The sequence below is a fragment of the Lissotriton helveticus genome, chromosome 3_2 (assembly GCF_964261635.1).
Source record: "Lissotriton helveticus chromosome 3_2, aLisHel1.1, whole genome shotgun sequence".
Classification (NCBI taxonomy): Eukaryota; Metazoa; Chordata; class Amphibia; order Caudata; family Salamandridae; genus Lissotriton; species Lissotriton helveticus.
The window spans coordinates 295,247,950-295,274,790 of record NC_136062.1 but is presented as its reverse complement, the minus strand read 5'-3'; the positions used below and the strand labels follow the sequence as shown (position 1 = coordinate 295,274,790).

At 46.8% G+C, this 26,841-nt stretch overlaps 1 protein-coding gene across 15 annotated transcripts in view; it reads left to right on the top strand.

Annotated features, from left to right (window-relative positions):
- Positions 1 to 26,841, top strand: part of TPM1 (tropomyosin 1) — a 45,286-nt gene that overhangs the window by 9,712 nt on the left and 8,733 nt on the right. For 3 of the 15 annotated variants that reach the window (XM_078685283.1, XM_078685292.1, XM_078685282.1), the window contains 7 exons: positions 6,945 to 7,078; positions 7,172 to 7,289; positions 7,717 to 7,787; positions 8,000 to 8,075; positions 9,057 to 9,119; positions 9,492 to 9,561; positions 10,860 to 11,013. In XM_078685283.1, coding sequence (XP_078541409.1) covers positions 6,945 to 7,078; positions 7,172 to 7,289; positions 7,717 to 7,787; positions 8,000 to 8,075; positions 9,057 to 9,119; positions 9,492 to 9,561; positions 10,860 to 10,942 — 615 coding nt within the window. In that variant the 3' untranslated portion in view covers positions 10,943 to 11,013. Of the gene's footprint in view, positions 1 to 2,160; positions 2,669 to 6,944; positions 7,079 to 7,171; positions 7,290 to 7,716; positions 7,788 to 7,999; positions 8,076 to 8,469; positions 8,546 to 9,056; positions 9,120 to 9,491; positions 9,562 to 10,859; positions 11,014 to 12,295; positions 12,506 to 26,841 lie in introns of those variants that run through there. The other 12 variants (XM_078685281.1, XM_078685280.1, XM_078685291.1 and 9 more) reach the window with 8 other exon arrangements.

Sequence of the window (26,841 nt, the reverse complement as noted above, 5' to 3'; positions counted from 1 at the left end):
GAACGGTTACAGTTCTAGGAAGCAGTACTGGCACTTCTCAGTGGTGCTATGAGGATTTATAGGGGGCACAGTGCCATTACTTCTCAGCACGGTTACTGTGATGTTAATGGAGCAAGCTGCACTTGCAGATGTTAGCAGCACTGCTGTATAGTGAATGGACATAAGCAGCTCTTCTCGCGGGCTATATTTAATAGGACAGTGCAGGCTATTTTCAGTATAGCTGGTAAAATTCCAATATGACAGTGCGTGCATCTTCCGTCTGCGTTGCTACGCCTGAAATGGGATAGTAGAGGAAAGATGGCGCGGTTAGGCAATGTTCTATTCTTCATTGTGACCAATAGCGTAACTCAAACTGATGCCCCCCACCCCCGCCAGCAGAATGTGACGAGGGGCCCGCCCCTGACTCTCCCATACCACAGAGTAATTCATTGACCTTAGGCTGGATGGGGCCCAATTTGTTAGGACTGTACCCGCCGTTCTCAGCGGCGGCTTTACACTTCAGTGTGGCAGAGCTGGGGCTTTGTAGTAAAGGCGTTATACTCTGCTGGGACAGCGCCAACACCTCATAGCACCGCTGCAGTATTTAAGGAACGCTACGGGTATTGTTGGGTAAAAGAAAAGTGATGCCTTTTGTACTCCCAGATCTCAGCAGGAAGCCGGTTTGTTACTCAGATGTATAGCTTCAATGACAAGCACGTTCGTGAAGCATCACCTTACAAAACCTGACGCCGAGAATGCATTCCATTCAGACTTGCATAATCACTCAGTTTCACTCCCTCAGCCCTAAATGCCAAACGGATTGCAATAAGCCTTCAATGACATTTACTCAAGCACGCGCAGTCAGCAGGTGGCGCTGCAACTCCTTCATTGCAGCTTCAGGAATTTGCATTATGCCCACTGCTGCTACAGGATGCCAGACCTACGCCAATGAGTGAGGCTGCCTGTGCTCTAATTTACTTATTTATTCAATTTTATAGTTTAGAACATATTTGGTTTGTTCCTAGATATGAAACACGCCTGCAATGAATGAGAATCCGATGCGGGAAGCTCATTCTCATGAGACTCTGCACCAAGTGAAAAGGAAACGTATTGCCTTTGTCTGCGTCCCAAAGTATGTGTCTCGCTCAGCGAGTGAGACAACAACCAGACTGTAGACACCGCACACTAAGTGAGACCTTAAGTGTTTGTTTAGGCGGGTGTCTTCTCTTCGCAATGATAATGTTATGATAGGAGGAGTATCTCACGATCAGGTCTTTGAAAGAGCAAAGTCTCACTTTTAACGAGAACGTGAACATATGCTGCTCACTTTATTTGAAAATGATGTATGTTCTTCAATAATGCGGTTCAGTGGATTCCAGGCACTGCGGATCATGCTTAAAAGCTAAATCAATAGAAGAAAAAAACTTCAAGAAAGTGGCTAATGATTCTACACAAGGAAATGGTGTCTTAAATATTCCACTCAGAATTAGCTGGGTATTAACTGGGTTCATGGGGCGTTGAGACTTAGTGAAGTTCCTGGAGATGTGGCAGATCAGACAGGTGACTCACCTGGGGCCAAGGACATTCTAGTCCCACGTCTAAAAAGTCCTCACTAATCCCAGCCCACGAGTAGGAGTGGTGGCCATCTTGGAATGGGAGATATTAATTTCAAGTGAAAAAATGCTATCCACTTAATATGAGTGAATGGTAACTTCCCCTTATGCCAGGTATGAACTGCTGGTCGCTGGTATTTTAATCAATAGTCGCCTGGCAAGTGTACATTTAGCTGAAAAGGAAAAATGCGTGGCCAGTGTGGCTTCTCCACTTTGCCAACAAGCAAGCCATGTTCAAGTGGCCTTATCATTTCTTGAGTGCTAAAGCATGAAGCGAGGAATCCCCATTCAGTTAAAATGTTTACTTTCGCAAAGCATACTTTAATTTGGAGAAATCAACATAGTATTACTTAGTTCACTATTCACAAAATATTTTAAACCATCTTTAATACAGGTTTGGTATGGTATGCCCACTTAGTAAAAACATGATTATATTTGGATATTTTTAAGAGACATTTTATAGGAGTTTCATGTACACCTCTATCTGGGTATCGCGGGCCTTCTTAGCGGTACGCGGCATTGAGACGCAGGCCTGGAGGCGGCAGGGATGAGGAGCGCGCTAGTCTTTCTTCTCTGTCGCTCCTGCGGCTCCGCCCCCTCCAGGAATGCACATCCGCGTCGCTCTGGGCAGCTAGGCGTGGCGCCCCCATAAAGTGCCCGCAGCCGAGGTTCTCTGGGGTGCCGGTGCGAGCGTCCGTGAGGTCAGAGGGCAGCGCGGTTACAGGCGCGGGAGGGAGACGAGCGACCCGGAACCGCACCGTCCTCCGCTCGCCCCTCTGGAGCGCGGCTCTCCGCGCGGACGCTTCCAGCTCAAAGGTTGCGTTGCCGTCCTCCGTGCGGCGCTGTCCCGGACGTTTCCTCTCTCGCCTCTTCCGGTGTGGACGCAGCAGCAGCCGGGGCAGTCCCTTCACCCGAGGTCCCCTTGCTCCCCAACCCGCAACATGTCTGGGGGGGGCACCTCCCTGGACGCGGTGCGCCGGAAGATCCGCGCCCTGCAGGAGCAGGCGGACAACGCCGAGGCGCGGGCCGGGAGCCTGCAGCGGGAGCGGGACACCGAGAGGCAGCTGCGGGAGGCGGTAAGGCGCTAGAGTGCGGGGGAGGGGGTAAAGAAGGGGCCCCAGAGGTGCGTGAGTTAGTTTGCATCTGGCAGGGGACACGGGGCGGGTGGGTGGACATGGGGGAGGGGCAGAGGATGCGGCGGGGGTGGGAACGGAGTACCATTCAAAGACCGAGCTTCATGACAGACCTACAGTAATCTAGTAAAAGGCCGGATCGAAAACCTAGATGTAGGCAATCACTGCTTGTTTTGGGGTGCTGCAAGTCATTAAGGGTGGATCAGTGAGCCCATATATAATATTGGATCGTGACTGAATCCGCTGCCCAGTGTCCCTAAGACTGCTGGACCTGGTGCTTACTCTAAATTGCGTACTCTAGTCGTGGAGACTGGTAGGGAGGATCCGAGGGTGACTCGCTCCCCGGAGTGTGTGCTAAATCGTTTGGGGGCATTGTATAGGTTACACATGGGTTATGCTTTATAGTACGTTTCTTTGGACTGTCAGTAATGGGTTTATTCGTAGTAGCTGCTTCTTGTGAATTCTATCTGGTGATCATGCAGTGGTGTGCATTTTCACAAGATTTCACCGAGGGGTGTGGTTTGGGGGTGCACACTAGAGTGAAGCTGTTGTGAGTTTACTCACGGGATTATACCGGTTAATGGTGGGGCGAGGGGTGAGAGTATTGTCACCAGTTTTCCTATTCCTGTCTCCACTGATTAAGCTCACTAATCGGTGTCCGATGTTTATGGACGTGCCTTTTAGCAACCTTTTATCCTTTGCAGTGTAGGCTTTCTGGTTGGGTTTTATGTGGTTTTTCGTTTACCTAGCAGTTGTACTGACTTTTTTGTGTACCCATTTCAGTTATTTATGGAGTTTTTTTGTGGGCAGTGCCACTGGCTTGAACTACTTGGAGGACTAGACTGAACCAAAAGCAACATTGATACGCTTAACAGTGGACAGCCAGCAAGTTCCACTTAAACCGCAGCTGTAGCATAGTGTATCTTCTTGATACGTTCATGGTCTGACTCGCTTTTGATACTTAGTACCCGAAGCAGGTTTGCACTGCTAGCTTGTTTCGTTTAACACTGCAAACAACTTGAGGCAGACACCATAGTATAGTTGATGCTTAAATATCCGCGACGGTAGCCGTCGAGTTCCTTAGCATGAAAGTCTCGCATGAACGTAAAATTCCGGGTTGCCTGCACTTGGGTAAGTTGCCGGCACTTAGGTAGCGGGCGTGACCTTCCGCCCCGAGTCTCCCAGCCGTCTAGAAACCTCGAATTGGTTTACGTGCCGGCCGTCATGGAATGAATGTCACATGTGACCTGAGCTCTTTACTAATTTTTTTTTAACTACTTCTTCGACTTTGAATACTTTTGTGATATTTTTGAGGCAGGCACCCAGGGCGTTGGTGGCACACGTCTGGTTCCGGCTCCTAACATGCAGTCACCGTCGAGTACCTGCCCAGTTTGCTTCATAATCGCTTTGACCCACTTTCTCTCACGCCCTGTGCATGTACTCGGATTATTGGACGTCCATTCCAGAATAACCATTGGGCGTCTCTGGTTTAATGCAGCAATAAATGTTGCCCATTTAGCCTGGTTGTGCGCAAGCGGCATCAGTCAGTGTAGGAGTTAAAAGTTGGGCATGCCACAGTTTTACCTAGAATGAGGGGAAACAAGCTGCTTATTCAAGCAGCGAAAAAAACATAGGAGCATTACACTGAACGTGCGTTTGTTAGTTTACTTGAAGGTTCTGTATCGGAAGAATGTAAACTAAACAGATTCACTGAAGATAGTCTACACACACTATCCTTTAGATTCGTCACACTTATTTCATATTGTTCGTTCCTAAAAGCAAAGAATTTACTTTCTTGTACGTATTCTGGGAGAGAATAATTTTCAGTGACCGTTTTCCACCAAGGAGCAAATTAATGTCACGGTATAAGTGATATAAAGTGGGTGGTTTGCTGATTGTTTGGACTTCGTTCGAACATTATGGAGCGCAGACTTCCGCTCTGCACAATAAATTATTCTACAGTCCAGGTAGGAAAGCAACCTCCAGGTTCGTTGTGCTAGTGTGGTGGAGTACCCTCTGATTATAAGGTGTTTTTCCGTATATGTATTTGTTCACACTATGGCCAGCCTCATTATGACGTCTATAGCAAACTCCGCTTTAGCACCGTCTATTGACATTTAATGTTTTACATTGAACATAGGTCAAATCTTGAAGTTGCTCACAGATAAGACCCGACATGCAGTGCCAGTCAGTCGATTGCCCCAGACTTAACCCCTCTCACAGGAGCACGTTGCTTTTCTGCTGTCAGTTTTTAGCGCTGATATAGTGCACACTGAAACGTCTACTGTTCAGCGATATTCCTCGGTTTATTTGCAGAGTTGTATAAATTAAAAGCCTATTTTTTTCTTCTTAGATTCAGTTGAGCTTTTATTGTGTTGCAGTTTGGGGCAAACTGCACCCCGTTCTCTCCCCTACCCACCACCACACAGTTAAATGCCTCGTTTTGGCCTAAGTGTGCTTATTTTGTCAAGTACGCCTTCCGTCAATTAGGTGAAATCTTTGTACAGCGACCAGCGATACCCCATGCACTAACTAAGCACACGGTGTACACAGGGCCCTGGAAGCCGCATTATGAATGGGCCTTCGTGAGAAGCCTGTTAAGGGCCGGGCAGTGCCATTCAATGTCAACACTCTTCCCTTCTCCTTGCCTTATAAGGGCTGAAGCCCTGCTGCCGACTCCTGTGTCTGGGGCAGCTGAGTAAGTTCCTGGTCATAAAACAGGAAATTATAACATGACAGGCCGTCCTTCTGGTTTTTAGGTATGCGTCTCCTGCAAAAGGCATTTCTCAGCTGAAGTCCTATTGGGCTGCTCCAGCTAACATTTTATTCGTTTAGAACTAGAGCGTGTCGGGATTGGTTTTGTTGAAAAGCATTTTTTTCCTAAAAGGCAGCACGCTGCGATTAAAATGAGTTTCTTTTCCCCGAGGCACAGTTTAGCTCTTCTGCTAAACATCTGGCCTCAATCAAGCCTCAGAACCCTTAAATTCCACCCTTGCCCTTTATAAAGAAATGTGGCTGAACGGCTGAGAATGCCATGCAGCTTGTGATGTCAATTCTGCCCGAGATGTAGCGGGGCCCCAGGGTTTTTTCCCTGTTATAACTTTGCTACACGTGCTCCTAAGTTTACTGATTTTTTTTTTCTTTCCACATAAACTAATCGGTATTTCTTTATAGGTCAGTTGACCCAGCACTTCTGTCTTAAGCTTTTCTCTTCGGTAGGTTCTGAGTTGGGAGGTATTGAGTGAATTGCTCTTCAAATTCACTCAGTAGCCAGTAATTCAGGTAATAAGCTGTACACTATAGGAGTAACTGCAGACTACAGTTCTCTGCAGGCTCTTAATGGGGTACAGATAACCTGGGTTCCACAGTGGACTAAAGTGGCAGGGCTACGGGGAGGATCCATGTGGAGAACACTGCAGCTAAATGCATATTGGGGAGCCTAGGGTCCCCCAGTGCCTCGTCAAAGTACTTTCCATGCAGTGTGTTCACGCACCCCTCCGGTACTAAGTTTTTTAATAGATTGAGGACACATGGAGGGGTCATTTAGGTATTATTTCAAAGAACTTAACAATTCAATCTATAATGGCCTATTGACGTTTCATTCATTGTCCATCACTTCCTTTTTCATAAAGACACTTGTTTTTGAGGAACCCATTGCCTGAATTCCAAACGACAGAACATCCTTGTATGAAGCAGGTGGACTTCAGAGGGTTGACCGTGGCAATCAACTTGTGTATGGAAGCCACTGTAGGCGATTCCTAGATGCACCCTTCTGTGTAGGAAGATTTCGCAGCCATTAATATAATTGAGCAGATATGATGCTTATGGTTCAGAGGACATTTAACTTCAGTGCGTTAGGTGAATTGTTCTCCCAGTTGTAGTGCCGCAGCCGGCCTGTTTATATGCAGTCCTGAATGAGAGCTAGTGTTTGCATGATAGGGATAGGAATATCCAGCCTAAAGATGTATGCCCGAGTGTATTAGTTTTGATCGGTTGTACCTTGATCAGCAGCCACACTTCTGTGGTCCGGCCTTTATTTTCACTGCTTCAATTTTTATGTATTTGTCTGTTACCATTCATGACCTTAAAACTGTTAAGTTTCCAGGAAGTACTTAAGGGAACCTGTATGAACTGTTGTGACACATGCTCGTTGTTGCACCACTTTCTTTATGCACCGTGTTGAGTGCTTTTTCTAACCACACCTCTGGTCCCTCACTAGGCTGAGGCTGATGTCGCCTCCCTTAACAGGCGCATCCAGCTGGTTGAGGAAGAGTTGGACAGGGCACAGGAACGTCTGGCCACAGCACTGCAGAAGCTGGAGGAGGCTGAAAAGGCAGCTGATGAGAGCGAAAGGTGAGGATTTCTGTCGGATTAGAGGGGATGTGATTGACAGTCTATCTGGGCACTGTGCAAAGGATAACTCTACTGCTTCTTGTTGACTCTCAGAGGCATGAAGGTCATTGAGAACAGAGCCTTAAAAGATGAAGAAAAGATGGAGCTGCAAGAAATCCAACTCAAAGAGGCAAAACACATTGCTGAAGAGGCTGACCGCAAATATGAAGAGGTGAGTGAGTCTGCAAAAGTAGCTTGTCCAGGGTGGGCCTCCTGCAGCCTCGTTATGCAGGAGTACTGTATTTTTTTATTCTTACCCCTACCTCGCCCCTCAAATCACTTGCGTTTGACATTCTGTCCTTGTTTGCATCACAATTTCACTTTAAATTCGTTCCCCACCAGACATGCCCTTGATCTCTGCCAATATCTTCCCCATTTACATATCCCACCTGGAAAGGTCACTGGCTAGTTCTTTCTGGTCCAGGATTTCCTTGGATCAGGGATATTGACACCAGTGCACCCCAGACATTCTGTGGAGGCCAGCAGCCTTGACTCTTCTATTTGCATTGGGTTTCTTGTCTATTCTCAAGCCACGAATATTTTGTCTGTTCCCTTTATGGTTTTGCATCCTAAAATGTTGTGATCGGCTGTTCCTGTAGGTTGCCCGTAAACTGGTCATTATTGAAGGTGACCTGGAGCGTGCAGAGGAACGGGCAGAACTCTCTGAAGGGTAAGTAATCTGTTGTCTTGCCGCCTCATGCAGGAGAAAGGTAACGAACTGCATGGCAATGTCGCAGCATATGTTTTGAGCCCACACCACATAGTTTACTCTCCTTTTGTAGCAAGTAGTCACCAAAGTAAATGTCTTGAGTTTTCCACTGCATGCTGTGCCCCACACTGATTTTATGAATGGCCTTGTGCATTTCATGTGTTCACTAACAGCGAATGCAGAAAGCTGGATGAACAGTTCAGAATAATGGATCAAACGTTGAAATCCTTAATGGCTTCTGAAAATAAGGTACTGGTACCGAGCAGCAAGCCTGCACCTCTTACTCTCTTCACAATCTGGTGTTTATTCACTTAAACTCAATCCATTGGCCTCACTGCATCTGTTTGCTTTCCTCGCATCTGGCTTTTTGGCTGCTTGCTTCTTTTTTAATACCTGAACGATAATCTTGTGCATTCATACTGTAGCTGCAGCATTGCATTCGAAGGCAAAACGTCGGACTTTTGGCGCCTGCATTTCCTGCAGGCTCTGGTTTACGTTTTGGTTTTCCTTGCAACGGTGTTGGCTCCTTTTGCTCTGTGAATGGTTTTCATTCTCCCTATCTTTTCTCTATTTTTTTTTTTCCTGTCCTTGATTGTATCTTCCACCCTCCCATTTCTGCGTTCTCTTTGGGGCAAATTAACAGCAAATGTGCTGAGCTTGAAGAAGAGTTGAAAACTGTGACCAACAACCTGAAGTCACTGGAGGCTCAGGCTGAGAAGGTAGGTCGGAGGTGTCTTCGCTTGCAGTGCAGGAATAACATTTCATGTACCTGGTGCTGTTGATTCGCAGCCATGAGATGGCTTTTGAGTGAGCCCCTCTGCTCTCCAGCCTCCTTAGTAAAGTGAGTCTGGTGCTTTAATAGCACATGCAGGCTCTTAGGACTAATTCTAATGAGCAGTCCCTAATCACATTTAGTGATCTCTGGGTTCATATGTAAAATGTTAACTCTGAGATGCGATGGGTGGGTGTCACATTTTTAAAAGACCCAGTGCACCATGAATGACTAGAGCGTGATCAGAGTTCACCCGAGCTTGGCCTTTAGGTTTTATGATCCGTCTTGTGCTAAAGTATAGTCTTCCTCCTAGTTCAGTTGCTTTTTAACTCCATATTGTGCTCTAGTTGGGTTGTCCCTGTGCCCCTGTAGTGTGCCCCTAATTATAATCTGGTCCTCAATGTGTGATCGGCCACTGGGATTCAAGTTTTTCTAACTTTCATCTTATGTGCCTGCAGTACTCCCAGAAGGAAGACAAATATGAGGAGGAGATCAAGGTCCTGACCGACAAGCTGAAGGAGGTGAGTGACCTGTCTTGATGTCCTGCAGTCAAGGGCACAGCATATATTTGGAGGTGCAGGGGTGTAAAGTAGGTGCTTATTTCAGTAAAATCTAAATCTCCCACAGAAGGGTGTGAGGATCTTTAATCTGCCCATTCAGTAATCAGCACCGATGCAGGTACCTCGCGACAGTTGCCAAGTACTCCGATTAATGGTCACCTAGATTGGTTCCTGCTCTCTCCACCCAGTTAATGTTATTGGGTTCTTATTCTTGTGGAAGGGGGGGTATGACTGTACATGCATCCTGTAGAATGTTAGCAGTGCATTTGTTTGTGTGCGCCCGCTTCCTTGCTCCAAACCTTTTTAATGTTTGGTCTGGCATTCTCTTCCAAGGCTGAGACCCGCGCAGAGTTTGCAGAAAGGACGGTAGCCAAACTGGAAAAGAGCATTGATGACTTGGAAGGTATGTTTTCTCCATTTGTATTCTGTGGTTCGGGTCTTCTTTGGTTAAACTGTCTGCTGATCCTCCATGGCCTCAGTTTGTTTACAATTTCACATGTATATCTTCGTTTGGGCTCCTTCTAATGCTAGTTTCCAGCTCCCATGCCCCTAGAAGTCAGACTACTGTAAATGGCAGCTGTCCATAGGAACAAGCAACGACTCTTTTGAATTAAACTGGTACAAGGGCAGGACTACAATCATTAAATGTTCTCCATTGCTAATTTGTTGCATCATTAAAATGGGTCTTCCTTCGGGTATCTGATGCTTATAGCCGGTTTAAAGTCCTTTACCCGTAGGTGGTGGTGTCACTTATGGTATGCACTGAATTTACTCCAGAAAGGACCAATGCTGTGTCTTCCTCCCGGTTGTGCAAACGTCGACCATCAAGTGGTACACAGATACTGTAGTTACTGCATTATTTCCCTGAGCGTTTGTCCGTTTAGAGCTTCACTGTTCTGCAGAAGTGTTCAGATCCGTTGCACAGATGTCTAACGCATTAAACCAATGTTGCCCATTCTTGATACAAGTGTAAACTCCAATAACTAATGAGTGTTTAATTGCCACGCTCCTGCATAGGGCCTTCGCTGCCCCTGTAGAGAAGTACGTTGCATATGTAATCTAGCCCCGTTTATACCTGATTACTATAGGGAAAATACAAAGAGCCATCAAGTAATCTTTTTATAGCCACTGATGATAAATTGATTATTCAGTCGCCTAATGGTTAGATGCAGTGAACATCATTACCTGGTAGGAGTGGTCATTTAAGCTGACGGAGAGCTCCCAGGAAGATGGTACCCTGGAAATTCTTCGAAGCAACTGGCTGTCCCAAGGCCTATAAGCCTAATGAGACTTTATTTGTTGGCCAAATACGTAGGAGTGCAAGAGGCCTGTACAGGGAATCAAACTGCTGGAAGCAGCACTTTGGTTTCATGCACTGCTCCCCTTAGGACTGTGGCTTAGGTCTTGCACGTCTTTCCTAAGGAGCTGGTTGTATTTTCTATTCCATGGTTTCAGTTTCTGAGGAGGGTTTTCTGTCTCATACTGGTTGTTCATGCAATATTTTCTCCATTTGCTAATTTATTTTTTCTTTACTTCTGTTTTTCACCTTGTTGTCCTGGCTGACTGCCTCACCGCTCCATTCTGTGCACTTTCCCTTTCTGCTGCCTCTCTCGATGGCGTCCCTCACTGCCACCTCCTTCCATCACCTGGCCTCCCCTCTGCATCTTCCTGCTTTCCTCCATTCTCCGTGCGTCTTTGTAGACGAGTTGTATGCTCAGAAACTGAAGTACAAAGCAATCAGCGAGGAGCTGGACCATGCTCTCAACGATATGACTTCAATGTAAATGTTTTCCTACTGTGCTTGCCTGCTTCTGTACCCTCATACTTGCCTAATAAACTCACTTCTATCCTTTTACCTCTAATGTGTTTCCATATAAATCCTCCTTGTTTCATTCATTATTTTATCAGTTTAGTTCACTTCTGTTTTGGCAACTTTGAAATGTGCACGTGCCCTTTTTTGACCCAAAACCTGACCAAGTCAGCTGGGTTTATGAGATGGCCTCAGAGCAAAGTCTGAAGGAATGAAAACCTGGCCCTAACTTCACTTAATGTAGGATGCTACGGCTGAGCGAACTGTGCTCTGTTCCGCATGAGAAACAGAACTACCCTTTCAGTTTTTCTTAGTATCTGTTGAGGTGGTTAGCCCCAAAGTAAACTGGGGTTTTTGAAGAATGTATCCAAGAAAGTTAAATGAGGGAGCAGAAAGCAATTTGCAATGTAACTTGTGGGTTAATGTCTGCAGTGGCAGGCCGAGTAGGAAGCTTGTCTGGGGAACGCAGGATGAGATGGATAGATTCCTGGGTATTTCTTGTCAGGGGGAATGTCTTGGCTGTGAATTAGATGGCACTTTGATTTTTTTTTCATACTGCTATTGTCAAATGCTGAACAGAAGTCGACTAAACGTTCTCCTTTATATGCAAACAGTCAACCTATGCAAAACTGACTTTTCTCACATGCACTAATTTTGTAAAAAAGAAAACAATAAAATGCGAAAACCTAAACCTATGGCTCTCACCAAATGTTTATTTTTGTAATCCACCATATTTGGACAGATAAATATTGGTATTAAGAATTTGGTTGGAGCCAGTGTGTACGTGGTGTGAAGGTTTTGCATTTCATTTTTCCACTTACATTTTTGTTTTTAGCCGAAATTTAAAATCTGACTAATCCACAAACTTTCTGTTGCCTTCAGTTCTAACCTTTCCTTTCTTTTCATTCAAACTGTCGGTTTGAGTCCAAGTACACTTGCATTGTAATTATTGCACTAACACGCTGCTGACCTGGAAGTGGACTTTTCCTATTGATATCAACCACTACTGAATCTTGCTACCCTGTTCTTGCTCTGGCAAGATGAATGGTCTCCGCTTCACACCTGGACCGTCATCCTGTGGCTTTTTGAACTCACGTATGACTTGGCACCCAATCACATTACTTCACCCCTGTAAGCTACCACCCCCTGCCCCCCGAGTTTCCCAATTTCCTGTTGACAGTATTTCACATCTACAGGTGTGCTGTGATGCTCACTAATCTGAACCCCCCCCCCCCTCCTGGCATGCCTTTTCCCTAGAAATTTGGCTTTGCCCCATCTAAATGGTCTCTGGATCATGAAATATTTTTCCACCTTTATCTTCATCCAGATAATCTCCTTCAAAGGCCTCCTCGCCTGGATTGGATAACCATCTTTTATGGGCTCTCTGCTGCTCTCCTGCTCTGTTCTACTAGCCTGTCCTCTCTGGGTTGTCTTACTTTGCAGCATTGGCTCACGCCAGGGGCCTTGCTGTGTCTTCCATTGTACAGTAGCACAATATCATTCACTGTAAAATAAACCACCTCTTGTATAAACTGTATCGGTTTGCTATTTATTGATTATTTATTACTAAATGATTCACATTAATAAATCAAAAGCTTGATCGCCTGCTGTAAGTTATTTTTCTTTGTTTTTTCTTTTAAGCAAAGTAGTATTGTCTTAATGACTGTAGGTGTTGAACAGTTGCTATTCAGTAATAGTCCATGCACATGTTGGTACAGGTCGCAATGACTAGGAGTTGGCCCATATTTTTATGTTTTCTGATTGGTGGGAATCACAACTTTTAAAATGTACATGTGCTGCCACAATGCACCCATTGTCATCCCTGCATGCCAACCTCCATGGAAATGTTGACTTGTTGCTGTAATTAGCCTACTGGTAATCTTTAACTCATTTTAGCAAGTACATTCTTGTGAAGCCTGCTGTACACTTTATAATTTTGTGTGCTCAGCACACCGGTTTAGATGTTCAAGAGGTATGTGATGTACTTCCTGTCATTTAAATCTAGAGGTTTTAATGTTTATAGAATAGTTCCAAAATCTCACCCGGGGACATTAAACGGATCATGATATAGTTCTGCAAGTTCTCATTGCACATATTGATATGTTCTTCTGTTGCAGTCCTACTGGAGCTTCTCAGAGTGCAATATTTAATCTGTTTTGTCACTTAATCTAATCGTACTGTAGCCCTTGATACATCTGGTGCAGTTAGCAATTTGATCTACAGTCTTTACCCATCTTAAATTGTGATTTTAGGTTTATAAAGCGCATTATCACTCAGGTCTCTAAGCGCTGTTTAGAGGGAGCACCTAAAACCGATGGAATGGCCAGGGGGCTAGCTTGAGTATTGCCCTAGGCCTGAGAAAAGCAGTCTTCAGCTTCTTCCTAAAATGGAGGAGGTTGGCTTCCTTGCGCAGGTTTGCCGGGTGGCTGTTCCACACCTGAGGGATTGATGTTGAGAAAGCTCTCCCGCCCATGGAAGACCGGTTGAAACGGGGGCATACTAGTAGGCTGGCCTCTGCTGACCGAAGCGCCCTACTAGGGATGTAGGTGGCTAAGCGGTCCTTGATGTATCTTGGGGCTTGGCCATAGATGGTTTTATGTGTAATGCAGAGACCTTTGAACTTCTCTGCCTGACCGGGAGCCAATGTAGGTCGCATAGAGGCGTGGCGTGTGCCTGTCTCTGCTTTTTAAAAATGAGCCTGGCAGCGTCATTCATGACCACCTGTAGTGTGGACAGAAGTTGTTGCGGGATGCCAGAGTACAAAGAGTTGCCATAGTCCAGACTCGACCGTGTCATAGTTGAGACCGCCTGTCTGAGTGTGGCAAAGGTGAGTGGGGACAGTTTTCGCAGCCGTCTCAGCAGTCCAACGCAAGTTCCCACGACTGCCGCCACCTGTTGTATCATGGATAGCTTGGCTTCAATTTTGATGCCCAGGCTTGCCACGGTTGGTTCCGGGAAAGGCCCAAGTTCTTTTGGCCAGAAGAGGTCGTTCCATGGGTTGGAAGCTGTGGTAACCGCCAGTACCTCTGTTTTATCAGGGTTTATCTTTAGAGAGTTCGCCGCCATCCAGTTGACAGATTTCAAAATGTTTTGCATCCTTAGATGTGTCATAGATTAACTGTCTATCTGGATAATGATTTGGGTGTCGTCTGCGTAGTTATAAATCCGACACTCCCATCTGATTCAGTGCGGAGATCAGGGTCTGTAGATGAGCATTGAAAAGAAGGGGCGATAGTGCTGAGCCCTGGGGAAAGAGTGGCTGGATCGAACGCCAGGTCAGCTAGCTGGACTCTGGGAGCGGTCTTTGAGAAAGGAGGTGAGCCAAGCAAGGGCCATGCCTCGAATTCCCAGATGCGCGACACTCATGATTGACGGTGTCAAATACCGCGGATAGGTCAAACAGCACCAGGGCACACAGCATTTTTTTTATCGGCCCTGAGTCTCAGGTCATCCAGCACGGAAAGCATGACCAATTCTGTGGTGGGCCCTAAATCCGGCCTGATTAGATTCTAAGACGTGATGGTCTGTCTTCAAGATGGCGGGAGAGGGATTGTAGAACGTGCTGTTCAGTAGTTTGGCCAGAAAAGGCAGCTGTGAGATTGGCAAACTTTTTTTTTTTTTTAATTCCTGGAGTCTGAGCCCATTTTTTTAAAGCAGGTTAACACGGGCCTCCTTGAAACTAGCAGGGACAAACCCCAATTCCAGGGAATGATTGAGGAGAGAGAGCACCTAATCAATTCCCAGAAAGGCCATATTGAAAATCTTAGGTAGACAGGGGTTTACTGGTGAGCCTGATTTCACCCGCCCAGGATGGTCAGGAACTACTTGGTGAGTGGTGGCAGGGTGGTTAGAGGGGGTGTGATGGTAGGGCCTGTAAAACAGGGTAGAGTCATAGTGCGATGAATTTCCGTCAAATGCTCCTTTATTTTCCCGGAGAAAAAGGACTGGCATTTATTAGTCTTCCAGGCTAAAGGAGGGAGTTTGCCCCTTGTCCTTTCTTCATTCAAGACCCTGAAGGTCTTTCTGGGCATTGACGGCTGCAGCAATCTTAGTCTCGTAAAATTCAGCCTCCGTAATATGATGGCCTTTTTGTAGGAGGCGAACATTGATACATAGGCTGTCTGGGCTCTCTCACACTGGTGTAGTGATTGTTTCATTTTTCTAAGTGCATCGTTATACCAAGGTGCCCTTTTCCCTTGTCCAGGATTCTAACCCTGTGAGCTGGTGCCACAACGTCGATGCTGCCACCCTATCGTTGAGGCTTAAGGACACAATCCGCCTCCAAGTTTCCCTTTAATGTCAATGATGGATCGGAGTGAAGTAGGGTGGTTACAAAGTCGTCTGCATTAATCTTGTTCCAACTCCGCAGTACTTTCCACTCTGGCAGAGCGTTTGCCGTTCGTTTGGGAAGGGAGAGTCGGGCCTGGATTAGATGATGGTCCGACCAGGAGCAAGGGGAGACGACAATAGGGCTGGACAACGGGTGAGACGACCCAATCTAACCCTACCTTCATCTCCTTAGGAGTTCCGCAAGGATCCATCCTCTCTCCCTCTCTCTTTAACCTTTTCATGGAACCCCTCACACTCATTCTTAAACAAGCCGGGATCAACTACCATCTCTATGCCGATGACACCCAACTCTATTATAAGATTAAAACCCATGCTGACATCCTTCACCTCAACAACACTCATCAAGATTCAAGCCTGGTTCCACACTAACCACCTCAAACTCAACCCTAAAAAAACTGAAATAATTCTTTTTTCCCCTAAAAAGAACCAGCTCCCTATTCAGAATTGGATCTCTGACCTTAATGCCCTCAACTGCTCCTTATCTTTGTCCTCGGTCAAATCACTAGGTATCTCACTTGACGACCTCCTAACCCTCAAGACACACATCAATAATTCTGCCAAAGGAGCCCTCTTCACTCTCCGCCACCTTAAGAAAATCCAGCCCTTCATCCCTATCGATGATTTCAAACTAGCAGTCCAATCCCTTGTTCTTTCTCGCATCGACTATGGCAATGCCATTCTCACCGGAATTCCCAAGATCCACCTCGCACCGCTTAAATCTGTGCTGTACCTTGCAGCTAGGCTTACCTCTGACTGCAAGCGATTCGACCACATCTCCCATACCCTTAAAATCCTTAAATGGCTCCCCATTGAAGGTAGATCCACGTACAAAACAGCCTGCATTACACACAATTCTCCATCAGAATACACCGACCTACCTCGCTAACAAACTCACAAAAGCCGGTTGCTCCCGTTCCTTGAGAAGCACAAACACCTTCCTTCTTATCCCCCCCCTTCAAAAAAAGAAAACCACCCAGTCTCGGTCCTTTTCCGGCAACGCTCCATACATTTGGAATGCCCTTCCAACTGACCTTCGTTACAACCCTTCCTACCCTTGCTTCAAAAAAGAACTCAAACTACATCTCCTCAATAAATATTGGGGACCATAATCCTTATCTGCCATCTTCCACTGGCCACTTCTGTCCGACCTCAGATACATCTGCCTCCCTTCTTTTCAGCCTTACTTCGCCCTTCCTCCTCGTCACTTCCACCTCCCTGTTTACCACCTTCACTCCACCCTTCACCCCCCTTCCCTTGTCCTCCGTCTGCCCTCATTTCTGACCCTACAGCTCTCGCCCTTACAAACCCAATTCTGACCACCAACCTCCCTATCCTCCTCTGCAATTTTCAATGTATGCCTGGTTATTTTTGATTATCACATCTCCCACTTTTCGGTGTTCTTATTTCCCATATTTATCATTTTGAAATATGTATGGCGGAGACTTATGTTTATACTCATTTATGCTATGTATGACCCATGTCTTACTGACCTTGTCTCAAAAATGTAAAGCGCTCTGATACCCCTGGGTCCAGCCAGCGCTATATAAAACCTCTAAAATAATTAAATCTACTGTGGCCCATCTCATGCGTAGACCCTACCACCATTTGGCAGAGTTCTACAGAGGTCAGCACCTCTTTCAGCTGTTTTGCCTGGCTGTCTAAGACTCCTTTCCTCAGGCTCCTGGACAGTCCTCTAAACCGGTCATGCTACATGTAACGTTTTCAACACTCAATCATTCAGTAGTAGAGCGCGCTACGTACCCGTGAGGGTCTCGCGGTGCTGGGGGGGGGGGGGGGCTGCTACTGATCAAAAAGCCAGGTCTTGAGGTCTTGTGAAGGGCAGCAGGTCCTGGGTCTGTCGAAGGCTGGTAAGGAGTGTTCCAGGTCTTGGCGGCGAGGGAGGAGAAGGATCTGCTGATAGCGGTGGTTTTCCGGATGCGTGGGACTGGGGCGAGGTTGGGTAGAGCGGAGGCTGCGGGTGGGGGTGTAGAAGCGGAGTCTGTCGTTGAGTATGCTGGTCCGGCGTTGTGTAAGGCTTTGTGTGTGTGGATGAGGAGCTTGAAGGTGATCCGGTTGACTGGGAGCCAATACAGGCCTCAGGTGTGATGTGGCTGCGTCGGGGAACGTCTAGGATCAGTTGTGCCGGTGTCCTGGATGCGTTGCAGCCGTCTTAGGAGCTTGGTTCTTCCTGCGTAGAGGGCGTTCCCGTAGTCCAGTCTGCTGGTGATGAGGGCCTGGGTGACTGTTTTTCTCGTGTCGGAGGGGATGCATTTGAAGATCCTGCGGAGCATTCGGAGGGTGTTGAAGCAAGAAGCGGTGACGGCGTTGACCTGCTTGGTCATGGAGAGGGTGGAGTCGAGGATAACATCCCCCTTCCCCCCCCCCCCCCCCCATGTTGCGTGCGTGGTCAGTGGGTTCTGGGGCTGTTCCTAGCGATGTTGGCCACCAGGAGTCGTCCCAGGCTGAGGGGGTGGGGCAGAGGATGAGGACCTCGTCTTGTCTGAATTCAGCTTCAGCCTGCCATCCATTCGGCGACGGCCTACATTTCTCTGTGGAGGTTGGCTTTGGCGGTGTGGGGCATGATCAGCTGGGTGTCGTCGGCGTAGGAGCTGATGTTGAGGCTATGTTGCAACGTGGGTGAGTGATGCCATGTAGATATTGAACAGCGTCGGGCTGAGGGATGATCGCTGTGGAACGCAGCAGATCTCGGTGGTCTTGGAGCAGGAGGCGGATGGTCTGGGTTCTGCCGGAGAGAGAGAGAGGATGTGGTCCAGGCAAGGGCATTCTCTTAGATTCCGGCATCATGGAGGCATGCTGTTAGGGTGCGGTGGCAGACCTTGTCGAAGGCTTCTGATAGGTCCAGGAGGATGAGGGCTGCTGTTTCTCCTTTGTCCATAAGGATCCTGATGTCGGTTGCAGCGATGAGGGCGGTCTCTGTGGGCATGGGTCAGATGGAGATCCAGAGTAGATGGCGTTCATGGTCTTGATGGTGTCTTCGTTGCTGACGTTGGACCAAGTGGTCAGGCGACTAGTGCGGGTGGCGGTCGCAGGTGGGGTGGTCTTGGCGGTGGATGTGGGTGTGGCTGTGTCGAAGCTGTTGTGGATGTCGGTGATCTTGCGGTGAAAGATGGTGACCAGTGACTTGCACAGGTCTTGTGATGGTGGAATGTTGTTGGTGTTGGAGAGTTCTTTCACTATGTTAAAGAGCTCTTTGCTGTTGTGTGCGTTGCCGTCTAGGCGGTACTTGAAGGCCGTCCTGATGAGTTGGTGGTGTTGTGGGCTGTGTAGCTGTCTGGTGTTCGGTCGCGGAGCCAGCTCTTCTCCAGCTTCTGACAGGTGCGCTTGGAGGTACGGAGGTCTTCAGTGAACCAGGCGGCTTTTTTGTTGGTGTGATTGGTGGCGAAGGTCTTGAGTGGGGCGAGGGTGTTGGTGCAGTCGTTGATCCACTGTTTGAGGTTGATGGTGGTGGGGTCGGCGGTTGATCCTCTGTGACCTTGACCCAGCAGCGGCGTGGCATCTGTTGGGTGCGGTGCTGTGTGGTTTGTTTCCCGAAGGTGAAGTGGACGCACCTGTGGTCTGTCCAGTGGGATTCGGGGATGTGGTTGAAGGAGACGTGGGGGACTTGCGGAGAAGATGGGGTCCAGTGTGTATCCAGCGGCATGGGTGGGTGTCATCACGAGTTGTTGGAGTCCGAGGTTGTCGATCAGTGGTGGAGTTGGTGTCGTTGTTGTTCTCGAGGTGGAAGTTCAGGTACCCGTGGAGGATGTAGTCCATGGAGGCGAGTGCCTGCGTGATGAGGTCGGCCATGAAGTCGCTGAACTGTGGTCTGGGTGATTTGTAGACTAGTGTTTCTCTGAGGGTGTTTGGGTCGGTGTGGATCTGGAAGTGCATGTGCTCTGCGGTGGTGAGGATGTCGTCGGTGTTGGTCGAGACTCTGAGGGTGTCATTGTGGATGATGGCGATTCCCCCTCCTACTCCGTTGGTGCGGTCTCTGCGGGAGGTCTTGTAGCCTTCTGGAATGGCTATGGCGATGTCTGGTTCTGAGGTGGTGGTCAGCCAGGTTTCAGTCAGGAAGGTGACGTCGGGGCTGGTTGAGTCTTAGAGGTCCCAGAGTTAGATGGCGTGCTTGCGAGCAGAGTGGGTGTTGAGGAGGATGCATCGGAGGTGGTTGGGTTCTCTTGCTGATGGTTTGGCAGGCCGGATGCTGGTGAAGCTGAAGTTCAGGCAGGTGAAGGGCCCTTGGGTGCGCTTCGGGGTGGCCCGGTAGCAGGAGTGATCTCGTCCGGGGTTGAGTGTGTGGAGGGTGCTGGAGTCGTAGTGCAGTCTGGTGTTGTGGTGGCTTTGGGGTCCAGGGGTTCTGGCGCTGGGCGCGGACAGGCGCAGACGGGCTTGCCTCTGGCGTGCCTCCAGAGCACCAGCAACGTGTCCGCAAGGGGAGCCCACAAGGGGCGAAAATGGCACAAAATGAAAAACTATCACAATAGCAGCACAGTAAAAGCAAGGCACAATAAAACAAGGCACACATAGTGCTAGTGTACTCGCCTGCTTATTTGATGAATAAAGCCCTTTAAAATCCACGTTCAGTAAATTGTAGCACATTTTGTAGGAAACTAGTTTGTTACACAGCCATTGTTATGGAGTGTACATGCCACAATCTCTCGAGTCTTAATTCGATATAAACTGCTTTCCCAGCTTTTTTCTCTCCCACATACCTCCAGTTTGTGGTGCACCTTTGGGCTACATCTTCTAGTCTGATTTGCTTGTCATACTGCGCAGTTTTGAGTTAACATCTGCATACTGTCTGGCCAGCTAATGGCATATATGTTGCAGATTTCAGCTGCTTATCCCATAACATTAAAAATTCAAACTCTCCAAGTCCCTATGCTACTAGATGTTGACAATTCATTGCTTCTGGTGCGCTTAGTGAAAACCCTCCAATTTCTCCAACATACAGAAAATAGTTGTAAAGGTATTGGTAATTCAATCCACAAACTATCCCAAAATCATGGTTTTGGGACCGCTATTGTAGAAGACTAGCTCGGCACTATCTACCCTTTTTAAGGGGAAGCACTAGAAGTAGTTGCCACCTTTTTGGGTAAACCTTTGCTTTGTCTACTTCCAGGAAATTGCACCTTGGGAAAGTCATCTGGTAAGATGGAAGCTATTGCTAATGTATCCTTGGCTTCTCGTGAGGTTTTAGATGTGTTCGGGCTTGGAGGCCATCTTTGCTTTTGGTAAGGAAGATCTACATCTCTACCTAAGGCACAAAGACCTGATGTGGAGAAAGGCTGGCTTGAGATCCTCACAAAACTGGAAATCCTTGCTCCAGATACCATAGTCGATACCACCCCAACATCTGTGTTGCATGCTGACCGCATACCCATCCCCGTTTAGCTTAAACGTCCAAAAAAGGTGATGGGGATAAACCGCACAGCATATTCATTCTCTCCGATAGATCTGTGCTGGAAAGTATACATCTGCCCCCGTGAAAGTTAATAAGCAAGACTAAGTGACCCGAAGTAAGAAAATGAAACTTACCCCCTACATCAGTTCCTCTCTTCTACATTCATGTTGGGTGGCCTGTCGTGCTGCACTCAGAGGGATCAACAATAGCAAGAAAATTAGGAAACCGTTGAAAATGTCCCATGGCTTGAAGCTTCTGAACTGCATCTCCAACAGCAACCACATCTCTTGACCTTGTCAAGTACGGGTAAATGCATATTCTTTACCGTAGCAAGATTACGTTGTCTAGGATACTCAAAAGAAGTCACAGATGGAATAAGTCTTCTGAGCCATAATGCTCTTGGGAAGTCGAGTGATGTTGTGCACATCCTTCTAGAGTGCAAATGAATTCCCAAGTACAGAAATAATATCCTTGCGGTAACTGAAGAGCTCAATTTGTTTGAAGATCTGAAGATCCTTCCAGTGCTTATGGGTGATTACTTCCCAGAAATCAGCCCATAGTCTGGTCTTTTCCGTGGGGCAGGCTGGAAAATAAATGAGCAGTACAAACCTCTCTTCCTTGGCCACAACGTCAAAGTAATCAGCAGAGCAATTTGCTGGGCACGTGCTGGCCTAATTTATCTCTGCATCCAGTCAACCCTCTGCGTGGCCACAAACTCTTGCACCTAATAGTATTAACCCCTTGCCTGCTCATGACGAGCTGAGCTTGTCATGAGTTGTGCCGCTCGCACGCTGATGACGAGCTGAGCTTGTCATGTAACGCGGCTTTTAGAAAAAATCCGCACAGCGCAAAAATAACCGCCGCATGCGGTTAACTAGGAGTGGGGTCATTGGCATCCTTATCCTCCATTTTATTACTTGGCTGATGCATAGGCCTTCAGGTTCTACCATTTGTGCAATGGAAGCCTATTTTAGATGGTAGTTCTAAATCTTTCTTTAAAATTCCAGCTATCCTGCCCATTGAGTATCTCCCTCCCAGCAAGTGCTTACTCTAACAACTATCCAAGAGACTTCTGTTCTGTGCTGTGACAGAAGCCTTGCACTCCTTAATCTGAAAAGGACCAAGACGATTTGGCTCATTAAATGTTTCTGCTTTGTTTGCTGGTGCAGGTCTGCCTGTCACACGTGTATACATGTGTTGCTGGATTTTATAGATGCTTGATCTGATCTTTGCTTGATACCTCTATGATGATGATTTCCTTCTCCAACCTAAAGGACATCGACTGATAAAGTGATCGAGGTCTTTAGCTTATCCCCCAAACTTTATTTTCCTTGGTTTGCAAGGGAAACCAATTGTGTACATCAAGTTTTGTTTATTGCGATCTAGTGGGGCGGGGGTAACTGCATTGGTGTATATCGGGTTTTGAATTGGAGGGTTGTTTTGGTTAACTGAGAGGGTGTGTTGTATTTTTTTTTTTGTACATGGTTTATTACTGTTGTACGGCAATAAGGCAAAAAAAATGCTTTTGGTTGGGAGATGTATGCAGCTTTAGAAAATGTTTGATCATGTGAAGCCCGTTGGCAATCTTAAGCCTTTTTTAATGCATCCGCAGAGCTGTGATTGGTCTTGCCGGATCTTTGTTCCACGTACTTCAGGCAGTGTTGTAGTTAATACGTGCCCAATGGGAAAATTCACATTATTGAAGGTCTAAAATGGTTCTGCGTTGGGCTGGGTGTATCTGCTCTCGGCTGCAGCGTTCTTGGTTACCTATAGTGCATGATTCGATACATAAAATATTGGTTTTCACATACAAATCACGCACACCTCCTCTTAGATCTTCAGCTGTCCTCTGTTCCGTAGCATGTCAGACTTCGACACGTTACTCTTCTTAGGCAAAACCTGCTGCTGTAAAGATGCTATTCCTGTTTCGCCTCTGCACCGTAGGTCGGCCTAGTCAATAATGCCTTTATGTATGTATTTTGGGGGGGGGTGGGGGTGAAGAGGGCTTGTCTTCCTCCTACCAGTATTTGTTCAAATCTGCACCGAGCTCCTGCTGGATATGATAGGCAGACTCGAATTTTATCTTACTCCTGATACTCCGGCCATGCTTTCAATTTTCCCATGACCCATCTGCGGCCTAGGACCAGGCATGCAAATGACCTATGGATACAATGTTGTTGATTGAAACCCGATGACTGGGGCTAGTCTGTCACTTAAGGACTGCTTGCATGTTTCAGGCACCTGGAGTAACTCCTATCTTATAACACTGTCATACGTTCCAATACGGTTATACTTTATCTCCTCTTAAGTGAATGTATCTCTGCTGTCCTTTTTAATGCTTGGCTCCTAGTGTATTCTTTGTGTACTCCCTGTTGCTCAAAGAAGCTGTATCCGAAGAAGGGTGATGTCTAGCCGCTTGTTACAAAATTCCTATTGGGAGGATCTGAACTTCGTAATAAAGGGAGAGAAGTGTTTTGAGTAGAATTTACTCTAGATTCAAAGACCTCCTTATTCGCAGCACTGTTCTGGTCAAACAAGCCTTGAGGGTTGCCACAATTCTGAACCACATTGTTCCTACATATATCCTGCGTCTCTTTGGCCAGTCTCAATCACATCTTGGCCCTGTTGTAGCTTCCAGGTAATGTTTGTCAGTCGTCTAGCTCATGCCCAAATAGGCTCTTATATACTGTTACATGATGTTGTGATGCCTGCATAGATGCAACTCAACATCTGGCTTTTTGGGCCATTAAATCCTCTCCAAATTGAGGCACTCTAGTCTCTGGCCTGAACACGTGTAATGTAACTGCAAGTGTCTTTCCCACAAAGTGGTGTTTATGGGTATTATTTCTTCTCCGTTCTTTCAGCTTTTCTTAAGTACCTCCAGAAAGCGAGCAGGATGTAAATCAGAACGGATTGTGCACCTGTCAATAGCAGTTGAGGGTTCATTAATCCATAAATATTTCACAAATCTCATAGTAGATGGGGCATGGAACCCATGTATCTTTTAGAGTCTGATGCCGGTTCTATCGCTGGAAAACCATTGTGCCAGGAGAAGGCAATGCTAAAATGCTAAGCAAATGAGGGGCTCAAGCAAGAGACTCAATTATGCAATTGAAGATTCCTCACATACAGTACAAATACAATTCTTTGCTTTATAAAGTACTCTAAAAAATAGACTGTTTGCAGTCATTAATATAGTATTCTGATGCATCACTTGTAAATCCCAAACGTTAATGATGAGGACTGAATATGTATGCAAGGGATCGATGGATATTTCTTTGTTGAACTATGCATGTGTCCTCTTTCATCTGCAGTTAAACAAGTTGCACTTGCGCAATACACCAAGCTTGAAATAAAGAGCACACATTTGAAGAATATGCTTCAGTTTTTGGTTTTGTTTAACTTTAAATCACCCATTGACTAAGTTTTGCGGAACGAATTGTATTGCTCAGTGTGCTTCCTCTTTACAACTCGCACTGCCCCAAGTTTAATTTTTTTTATTTGTTCACTTGGCAGAGACTTTAAGACTTGTGCAGCGCATGAACCATAGTTCCCGAAATGTGAGTCTAGCACTAACTTGTCAGTTGATGGCAGTGACACTATTTGGAGAAGCTGTAATTGCAGCTTAAATTTTACATAATGGAGTCATCTCTGGTCGAACATTTTGTTTGTTCACTGGGCAACACATGACCTAGTTGCAGGTACTAGGTATTTAGCTAGTTGGTAAGGAAGAAAATCTGTGAGGGCCAAAGTGACGCTAATTGAGCTTTATAAAAGGGTGTTATGTGAATCACGTTCTATGTTCCTTGTTTCAATCTATTCTAGAGTAGATTACTTCAGTCCGAAGAGGCCACTAACTGTGCCATGGGTCTGTGGTCTCTTCATAGCTTTTGGTTGGTAGATTTGCATGTCAATTTATACCCAAGCTCTGTGGTATCCAGTTGCCTGGCCAACTACATAACACGACCGTAACATAATTGGAAACATTTGGTTTTCAACCTGCTCTGAATGTCCTTGTGTTACACTAGGTTGTACATGAGACAAACATACCATAGTAGGAGAGATGAATGGTATTAAGTATTCCTCCATCGTACATTATAAGCCTATTGCAAGTCACTGAGGCGATCCTTTTCCATATAAAGGAATTAGGCTGAAAACCAAATTCTTTTAAGGTTCTGTGCTCCGATGTGACTTGCAGTATCCTAATCTGTGGCAGTGGATACTTTATTTCTTTATAATACGTGGTCCCCCATCACCTTTTCCACAAACCACTTACATTCTAGGTACCTAGGTCTTTTGTGCGAAACAGCAGGCTTGCAAACATGAAAAATAAAAATAGAATCCCTACTGCAAAATTACCCAAATCAAAGAAGTTGGATATTTGTTGCAAAAAGATAGCATCAGTTTACAAGTTATTATTTTTTTTTTAAACTCCGAATGTGTGAAGATTCTAACTATAATTACGTCATGAAGGCAAGAAATAAATGTTGATATAAATCTCTTCTGCAAGTTGTTTCATTTAGTTTTTTTTTTAAACGGCAGCTTTAATAATGCGCTGATCAGGCCGGTCTTTCTCCCCCATCCCCCCCCCCCCCACTCCTCGTGACATGTTGTTCAACGCTTCTGAATACGCCACTGTACGGAGTTTATCTCCCCTCCCTCTCCCTCCCCCCCCAAGGCAGATCCATCTCCTTCCCCCAGCTCCCTCCCCACTCACTCACGACACCCCCACAGAACATACCGCCTTTCTTACCTTAACATCCCCCCCCTCCTCCCACTCTCAGCCCCCACTACCCTCCTGCCACCCCCACTGTCTTCAGCCTTCACTCTCTCTTTAACTCACCTGCACCGTCTCCCACTGTTGACACCACTTATGTCTCACACTCTCCACCTACTCCACCAACACCCATCGTCCACAAATATGCCCACACTCCGAATAACATCCCACTCATTATCACCGCAGAACCCTTCAACAACGCCAGCATATCCCCCCCTCCGATACCCTGCCCGCTCTCTAGCCCACTACTCAACCACTCACCAATCGCTCTCACCACCAACACCATCTCCATTACTCCTCTGGACCCGACCTTATCTACCCTCCAAGTCAAAGAGGATCTCCTACAAGTCAAAAAGGATGTCCACGACATCAAAGACCTCCTCCTCTCACGGCCCAGCCTACCTCCCACCATCCCACTACCCTACAAACGACGCACCCTCCCTACATACACTCGCCTCAAACGATCCCCGAGATGGCCGACTATCCCCGTTCGCAATAACTCCCCCCGCCGTGTCCTCAACTCACTGTCTGACCGCGACCTATGCTCTCTCCTACACTCCTATGGCCCAGGTCCTGTAAAACACATATCCAACACACGCATCCCCATACCCACAACTCACTCAAACCCTCTGAGGCTCCCAACCCATAGCAACAGAGGTTCCGTCCCTAGCAACCTCAGAAAAATCCCCCTCTCTCTAGAAGGTTCGACCACCCTTCTCACTCCCAAACTCAAATGCATCCTACTCAACTGCAGATTGGCCCAAAGACACTCCTCCGACATCGCTGATCTCGTCTCAGCAATGGAACTGGACCTAGCCATTCTGACGGAAACGTGGCTTACTGAAGCCTCTACCCCGATAATGGACATATTAGTCCCCCCAATTATCACATCATTAGACTGGATAGGCCTGTCAAGACGGGCGGGGGAATTGCATGCATTTTTAGGAGCAACCTCTCCGTCACTAAAGCCGCCTCCCCCTCCCTCACCTCCTGTGAACTCCTCTGCCTCGATCACCAGCGAGGGCAAACAAGTTTGTGCTTTACATCTCATCTATCACCCGCCTGGCGACAACCTCATATTCACCCAACAACTCATGGACACGATCACCTCCAATGCCGGTCGGCAGATCACCCAAATCTACTTGGGTGACTTTAACCTCCACTGGAATGATCAGAAAGACACAGAGGTGAACAGTCTCAAAACTTTCCTTAATGTGCTTGACCTCACCCAAATATGTGATAGACCAACACACGACAAAGGCGCAATACTCGATCTCATCATCGCCAAGGAGGACTCCACCAAACTGGAGCCGATCAAACCCTGTGACTGGTCAGACCACCA